The 8429-nt window shown below is 39.1% G+C and overlaps 1 protein-coding gene across 1 annotated transcript; it reads left to right on the top strand.

The window, feature by feature from the left end:
• Positions 1 to 522: 522 nt before the first annotated feature.
• Positions 523 to 7246, top strand: LOC117307185 (cytochrome P450 2U1-like). The gene is made up of 6 exons (XM_033791860.1): positions 523 to 959; positions 1656 to 2059; positions 2385 to 2609; positions 3789 to 3978; positions 5457 to 5594; positions 6407 to 7246. Exons 1-6 carry the CDS (start codon positions 608 to 610, stop codon positions 6586 to 6588), a joined length of 1491 nt encoding a protein of 496 aa, XP_033647751.1. The 5' UTR covers positions 523 to 607; the 3' UTR covers positions 6589 to 7246.
• Positions 7247 to 8429: the final 1183 nt, after the last annotated feature.

The raw sequence follows: 8429 nt of genomic DNA, 5'->3' as shown, positions 1-8429 counted from the left end.
AAGTCAATGTTATCTTGGCTGCTCTTGCACCTGTGTGTCTACATATCCGTAACAAAAACAAGCAATTAAATTACATTGGGGCAGCTGAGTGCTAAGTTTTGTTTCTATACAAGTTTTGTTTGGTTTGGTCTTTTTGCACCGTTTATGCGTTTCGTTAAATACAGCTCAGCTGATAATAGTACTCAACGGGTGCAAAAACTGACGATTGTGACGTCACGCGAAACCCCTCTATAGATTTTCATTGGAATGGCAATGTGTGCGTGAGGCTATGGCACGCACCTTATGGTACCACTGCACAAATAAAAAGCAGTTTCGTCAATAACATTTCAAGTTTCTCTTTTGAGTTTTAAATTTGTTGTGTATTCAAAGCAATTTTCGTGTACAAATGATTACGCACAATGGCATGGCAATGTGTACGTGAGGCTATGGCACGTAACCTTATGGCATTGCACAAATACAACGTGTCATACGGTTCTTTACATAATATTGCCAAGGATGACTGCTTTTGGTTTATAGCTGATTTCATTAGGCTATTTTTCCATTTTTTCTTTCGAAGCATTTATTAAACGACTTGTTGTTGATGACTGAGAATTAATATTTAAGAAAGATGGCGGGTCTCGCTGATCTATTTGAATCAGTCGGTTTTATACAGTCTTTCATTATCTTCCTGGTTGCTTTTCTCCTCGGATTATTCTATCTTCGTCTGCCTAGACATCTTCCACCAGGACCACCAGGCTGGCTGGGTATCAACAATGTACTAGCCCTTAGTAAAGAACCAGCAACTGCTGTATTCACAAAATGGGCCAATCGACATGGGTGTGTGTTTAGCGTTCGACTTGTCGGGAAGCTTTACGTGGTTCTAAATGATTTAAACAGCATCAAGAAAGCCTTGCATGGACAACCTGATATCTTCTCAGACAGAAACCCTACCAAACTTGCAAAACTTTTTGGTATTAAAGGTAAGCAGTCAATTTGCAGTTTTGTAAATTTTGATACTGCAAGTTTAAAACAGATCAGGAGCCCTACGTGTAAGATGTAGCCTTCTTCATGTAAACGCAATTTATTTATTATTCTTGCAAGATGTTCTTGCATACTCCTGATGTCATATCTTTATCTTCTTCTCTGCCTACCTATTTTCCTTTTCCCTGTCCTTGGTTGCCATTCCATTCGTCTTTTTGTCCAGTTATGGTTTTTTCTTCGGGCAGCGCGTGTCCAGCCCATTTTCATTTAGCTCGACCTGTTTTCTTTTCCTCATGATGTCTCGTACTCCAGTTTTCTTTCGTATTTCTGTTCATTTAATTCTGTCTCTAATTGACATGGATTGTCTGTATGTGCATTGCTCTTTGAACCATGTGTGACCCTCTCTAATACTTAAGAAAGTCGTATAAGGATAGAGGCTAACGGCAAGTTGTTTTCTTTACACTCGGTGCACCATTTTATTTCCTGAAACAGGCGAAGACAAAATACATGTTGTCAGGTCTTCGCTGGAATCATTATGAAGGTGGCGGAAGCGCGCGAAATTGAAATGCTTCTCAAGAGAGGGCGCTTCTCATGAATAATTAAATGTTACATAATAAGTAAGTGCAATAAAAATAACAGTGGGGGGTACAATTTCTATGACCGTCACACATGTTTGAATTATCTTATATAAACAGGCAGTGTATCAGACGAAAACGGCGATATTTGGAAGGAACATCGCCGGTTCGGTGTTGGCGCTCTGAGAAGTTTCGGTATGGGCAAACAAAGGATGGAGTCTTCCATCAACGTGGAATTAATGAACCTCCTCGAAGGCTTTGCAGAGCAAAGGGGAAAACCATTCGATCCAGCCCACCTCGTTGAAAATGCTGTGTCGAATATCATTTGTAAAATATGCCTTGGCCACCGGTTCAGCTATAAAGATCCCGAATTTGCACAACTGCTAGAAATGGTCAGAGTCCAGTTGAGCTATGGTCCAACGTCATTGCTCAATGCTTTTCCTTTGTTATTTCACACCCCATTTTACTCCAATCTGCGTGAGAACAACAGAAGCATTAACGAATTCTTCTCTAAAAAAATCAAGGTGCGTATTTTAATCTTCCTGTCAACAGATCCATATACTGTTCTTTAGTAGTTGATTGTGTTAATTGCTAAAGGAAAAGTTGCCTTTGGATTAGGCTTTTTGATGTGTGACAAGCGTTTGATTAAATCGGAATAGTTGACAAGATGTTAAAAGAAGAATTCAATGATTCACACAAATATTCATTGAAAGTGTGTGATTTGACTTTTAGGTCGTGAACAAACACGCCCGGAAAAAATGTCTTCAGGGAAGAAAAACCAACACAATTGCATGAGCTAATTCTATCTCTTTATAAAAAGGGCATTTCACCTTTAATCGAAACTATCAGGCACGTCGTGAGACTTATGATGAGAACAACATCCGGGACATGATTGACCTACATTTCGCAGAGGTCGAACGAAGGAAGCGAAGCGGGAAAATCGACGATGTTTTCGATGACGAGTCTCTAAAAGGGATGCTGTTTGATCTCTTCGTCGCTGGCACAGATACGACATCAACTGCATTGCTTTGGTTTCTTATGTACATGGCTCGACATCCTGATACACAACGGAAGGTTTGTAAAAATAACGTCAGTATGAAGATTAAAAACCTTTACGAAAATGGGTAAGTGTAGATTTATGATGAAGCTGATAAGAAAACAGTTACAGAGACGATATCCGCCCGTTGGCCTTTTTTTGTTTTGCCCCCAAATATGTTTGTTTTAAAATAATCTTCGGGAGCTTCTTGGTTTTTATTCGTTTATGTAATTTTATCTGTTACGGTGACGTCAAGCTGTCACCTTCTTCGCCTCGTGGTGCGGCACTGTTTTGTTTATAGGTTATAACAGTGTGCAGACGTGCGTATGTGTTTGTGTTTAATAATGTTATAATTCATTTCAATTAAAAAATGGTTTATAAAAACATGTCTCGCAGTTAACAATTGAAAATTGCACATGCCAACATCAATTATGTAAAAAAATACTTCAAATAGAAATTAACCAACGGATGTTAAACAAGAAATTACTATTATATTGTAAAAAACACAATAGTGGCTTCTTATGTAGCGCTCATACGGCGCTTCAGCATTCAGTATTCAGGTATGTGGGGCTCATTTCTGAGTTATGAGACCTACTCTTTTTACATAGGACCGTGTAATGGTTTACATAGCCTTGTCCAAGGCTCTTTACGCAAGCACCGGCTCGCTCTGAATTCAATAAAGCAGGTACCGTTGGACGACGAACTGCATAGATGTATTGGCACGGTACTGGGCATTTACTTAATACTGTGGGGTCAAAGCATGGTTTTTCAAGGTTTTTCAACCTCGTAAAACGTAGCCGAAGCAGTTTTTGTTTGTGCATAGAGAAAGGACTGTGGCGCAATATGCTGACAATCAAACCAGGATTACACCGGGGCGAACTCCCTTTTCCGATAAAATGCACTGGGTTTATTTTACCTACGTTATAAGCCCGGTTCATACTTCCTGCGAATGCGAATGCGAAGCGAATTTGACGTGAATTTGACGTCACACCCTCCTTTCGCAGCGATTATTCGCAAGATAGTTGAACTCTGCTCTACTGCTGCGAAATGTTCGTTGCGAATTTGTGACGTCAAGATTCGCTTCGCATTCGCATTCGCAGTAAGTATGAACCGGGTTTTACACGGGATCAGTGGCTTAACGTCCCATTCGAAAAATGTTTTTATTATGTATTCACAATGGAAATTTACGTGCAAAGCATTTAATTTATATCATACAGGTTCAAGCAGAGATTGATGACGTCATAGCAAGAAGTCGGCAGCCATCGATGTCTGACAGTCCTAACATGCCGTACACCAATGCCGTCATGTTGGAGGTACAGCGCATGCGTCCTGTAGCTCCCACGGCACTGCCTCACTATACGAGGGAGCAGACCAAGCTGGGTGATTACACCATTCCAAAACACACAAGTACGTAAAGGACACCTAGTGAAATTAGTGAGAAATTAATACGCATTGCGAATGGAACTTCATAAAGTACGGGGCGTAATGCCTCTAAAAAACATAGTTGTTTTTTCTCTGTCCGAACACGAAGTTTGTTAAGTTTGATTTATCGTGATTTTTTTTTAAAGGCAGTGGACACTATTGGTAATTACTCAAAGTAATTATTAGCATAAAACCTTTCTTGGTGGCGATTAATGGGGAGAGGTTGATGGTATAAAGCATTGTGAGAAACAGCTCCTTCCGAAGTGCCATAGTTTTCGAGAAAGAACTGATTGTCCACGAATTTGATTTCGAGACCTCGGATTTAGAACTTGAGGTCTCGAAATCAACTATCTAAATGCACACAACTTTGTGTGACAATGGTTTTTTTTCTTTCATTATTATCTCGCAACTTCGATGACCGATTGAGCTTAAATTTTCACAGGTTTGTTATTTTATGCATATGTTGAGATACACCAAGTGTGAAGGCTAGTCTTTGACAATTACCATTAGTGTCCACTGCCTTTAAATAAACGTAAACGTACATGATAAGTTTAGAATTATCGTGTATGTACATGGTAAGTTTGTACATTTATTGTGTACGTACATGATAAGTTTGGATTTATCGTGTACGTACGTGATAGGTTTGGATTTATTGTGTACGTACATGATAGGCTTTGATTTATCGTGTACATATTATACGATAAATTGCCGTGTATGTACACCGTACTGCGTTGGACTTGTCGTGTACGTACACAACAAACTTTATAGGCTTATTGAGTACGTACGCGATAAAAGAGATCTTTTTTGTATTCATGTGGGTTCCGTAGTAAAGCCTGTTTTTCAAAATATTTTGAATTTTAATAAAACCTTTAAGTGAATGAGTAACCCACAAAAACCGAGACGGGCCGGGTTTGACTAGTTACTGCCTCCCAGTAAGACAATACGTTTGGCTGCGGGGATAACTGACTGTCTGCAAGTCATGTGAAGGCCTGCTACAGAACATGGCTCCACTTATAAGAGGGTTGGATATTGGTAGGTCTCCGGGTCTGCACTATTTTGTGTAAGATGTATACATGGTACAAAAGTGTGAAAATATTGATTAGTCCCTTAAAAAGTGACTTTGAATCCCTCGGGGCATTTCGTTTCGGAGAAACCAGTGAAACAACTAACATGTGCCGTCAAACTTGGTGTATAACCAGCCCTCACCAATGAAAGTCACGCAAATGTTCTAAACAGTTACAGGGGATTCTATAATTTTTGTTTATTTATTAATTGATTTCATCTTAAATGAGGGTAAGGTCCGACCAGCGCCCGAAACTGCTGTCCATGGAGACCCTCAGTACAACAAATTTATTAGTAAAAAAACAATATTACTACATGGGAATGGGAACTAATTGAGTTTTTGACGAAAAAGCCTTAGTTCGTGCATGAAGATTTGTTATTATTTTCTGTTTGTATTTTAGCCGTTGTGCTGAATATCTGGGCAGTACATCATGATCCTGCTACGTGGACAGAGCCAGAGAAATACAACCCAGCCCGGTTCCTCTCTGCTGATGGCAAGAGTGTCGTTCAACATGACACTCTCCTCAACTTCAGTACTGGTAAGATTTGGCTCTTTGAGTGGAATTACAATACCCATTTTATTTCTCCATCATGAAAAATAAACAATTAATTTTAATACGAATATCAAGAAAACAGAATATGTATAAAAGGGATCGAACATCGTAATTTTGTGTAGTCAAATTATTTTTATCAACAGAAGGACTTCGTTGGTTCACGAACATAGTTTCGATGAATAGTTTTATGAAACATTTTACTTTACAACTTTACAAACATATCCGGTTCACACTGAACGCTTCTGATAGTTCATATTGCACGGTCCGAATGCGCTGAGTTCGATTTAGTTAAAAACTTTTCTTGATAAAGTATCCGACGGCATCACGCAAGGTTATTGCACCACCCAGTCTTTTAGTTTGTTTTGATATCCAAGACCTGGCGTGGCCCTTTATTTATTCTATTGACTTACTTGAAATCTTTAGAAATACACAATGATTACAAGTTGGACAGGGGCTGTCGAGGTTAAAACAAAAATATAAAAATTGTCATCAAGAGATGTGTAAAACCAAACCCCTGGCAACGATACAAATATTATTATATCATATAAAAAAGGAGACTGCACTCAAATATTAAAAAAATCACATTAGAAAACATTATAACAAAAGCAAAACCAGATTATTGCTGAAACAGCACCCACAACAAAACACCGTAACAACAAGAGGAAGGGAAAAAATATATATATATATAGCCAAACACGAATGTAATAAAAACCCGCAAAAGCCAAAATAAAACTGGTACAGAGATTTTGCTTTGGTGCCTTACACCTCCCTTCTTCCCCCTGCTCTCTTCGTGACAGGTCGCCGTGTCTGCATGGCAGAGAAATTCGCCAAAACGAATATGTTCATCTTCTTTGTCAACATGCTTCAGCGGTTCACTTTCTCGTTCCCAGAGGGTAAATCGATCCCATCACTAGAGGGAGAAGGCGGACTCGTGTTGACCCCCGGTCCCTTCGAACTCTGTGCCGACATGCGACCCTGAGCTGAGGACGCACAGCTTTCACCTTATTAACCGTTCTTTAGAAAGTCAGATTGCATTTTAAAGCTAACTTAGATGGCTGAGTATTATTAAGACGATTAAATCAAAGAAGGGGAGGTGAGCCGATTTCACGAAACGCTAGGATCAATCTTATCTCGAGTTAGGACGAGCAACCCGTCCTAACTTAGGATGAGTTCAATGTGTCCGACGTATTTGGACACGGAACTGAAACCGTCCTAAGTCCTAAGATTAATCCTAAGTTAGGAAGAGTTTGGTGAAATCGACGGCAGGTCATCTGCATGACAACAGGTGGGCATGCAAAACAACCAACTGGACTCCAAGAAACCGGACTAGAAAAAGAGGAAGACAAAAAAGAAGATGGAGAGATGAACCATTAGTATATATCGGGGCATTGCTTGGCAAAATACAGTGAAGAATAGAGTAAATTGGAGAATTGGTTAAGAGGCTTTCCTCCCGCAATGGAGTGAAATAGGCACGACAGAGACAAAGACTTCTGAATGGTTGACGTTTTGCACTTGTTTTCAACTGTTTTCGTGTGCTGGATGTGAGCTATTTGGAGGTCTGGTTAGCCACTGTTTATCTGTTTACACTGTATATGTATAATTTGTGTTGTGGTTCATAATAAAGTACGTTAGATTAATGGTTTTTGTTGATAGTCACTTTTATATGTATTCACTTGTATATAATTCAACCATTGTTACATATCTGCTTCCCATTTGTCAAATAATCTTTATATTTAATTGTATAACTGTATATTTCTTGCCATCATAATTAGTAAATGTTTTCTATGGAGCTTGTCAACTGATGTATTTGCCTACTGAGGGTGATTAAAACAATGAATTGAATTTAGTCGAATTGAAAGATGGCACATGCTTATGTCTGAGATGGACCATAGTGGCCGCCGAAATGAATTTCGAATTTTAAATTCCGACATCAAAGAGCGTGGCAACCCATTGTGACCAAAAAACCCATAATGTACTACCAAGTCTGTGCGACAAACCGTTGTGTCTGACCCATCATGTTATTTTACAAGTCATTATGATCCACCTCTGTGTGTTCGACACACTGCTATGCCAGACCCTTTTTTCTGACTGTCTAGTATTATGCGACCCATTGTTTCTGACGAAAGATTATGTATGACCTTTTTTTATAACAGTCCAGTGTTTGTGACCGATTGTGTCCTACACACTATGATCCATCAAATTTGCGTTCGTATTTAAAACAGGTGATTTCAAAAAAGGTGACCAGATTTAGTTAACATCTGTGAACAATCAGTGTATAACGTCTAAGGTTATCTATTATAATAAGGCATGTCGCGTAGTAGCAATGTTTACGACCGTATAATGACTGTAGTTGCTGGTATGGTATAGTAATTATATTTTGTGTAAGAAAACATCTGAACCAAAACCAAAAGTTCGCAACACAAGCCATCATAGCTGCGAGGAAAAAAAAGTCATGGAAATTGTACTTTTCCCGTTCGCCGTCTTATTGTAAGCCCTTTAAAGGCACTGGACACTATTGGTAATTGTCAAAGACTAGCCTTCACAGTTGGTGTACCTCAACACAAGCATAAAATAACAAACCTGTGCAAATTTGAGCTCAACCGGTCGCCGAAGTTGTGAGATAATAATGAAAGAAAAAACACCCTTGTCGCACCATGGTCACAAGAAGTTGTGTGCTTTCAGATGCTTGATTTCGAGACCTAAAATTCTAAATCTGAGGTCTCGAAATCAAATTCGTGGAAAATTTCTTCTTTCTCGAAAACTACGTCACTTCAAAGGGAGCTGTTTCTCACAATGTTTTATACCATCAACCTCTCCCCA

This window comes from Asterias rubens, chromosome 2 (genome assembly GCF_902459465.1).
Source record: "Asterias rubens chromosome 2, eAstRub1.3, whole genome shotgun sequence".
Lineage (NCBI taxonomy): Eukaryota > Metazoa > Echinodermata > Asteroidea > Forcipulatida > Asteriidae > Asterias > Asterias rubens.
This window is presented reverse-complemented; position numbering and strand designations above follow the sequence as displayed.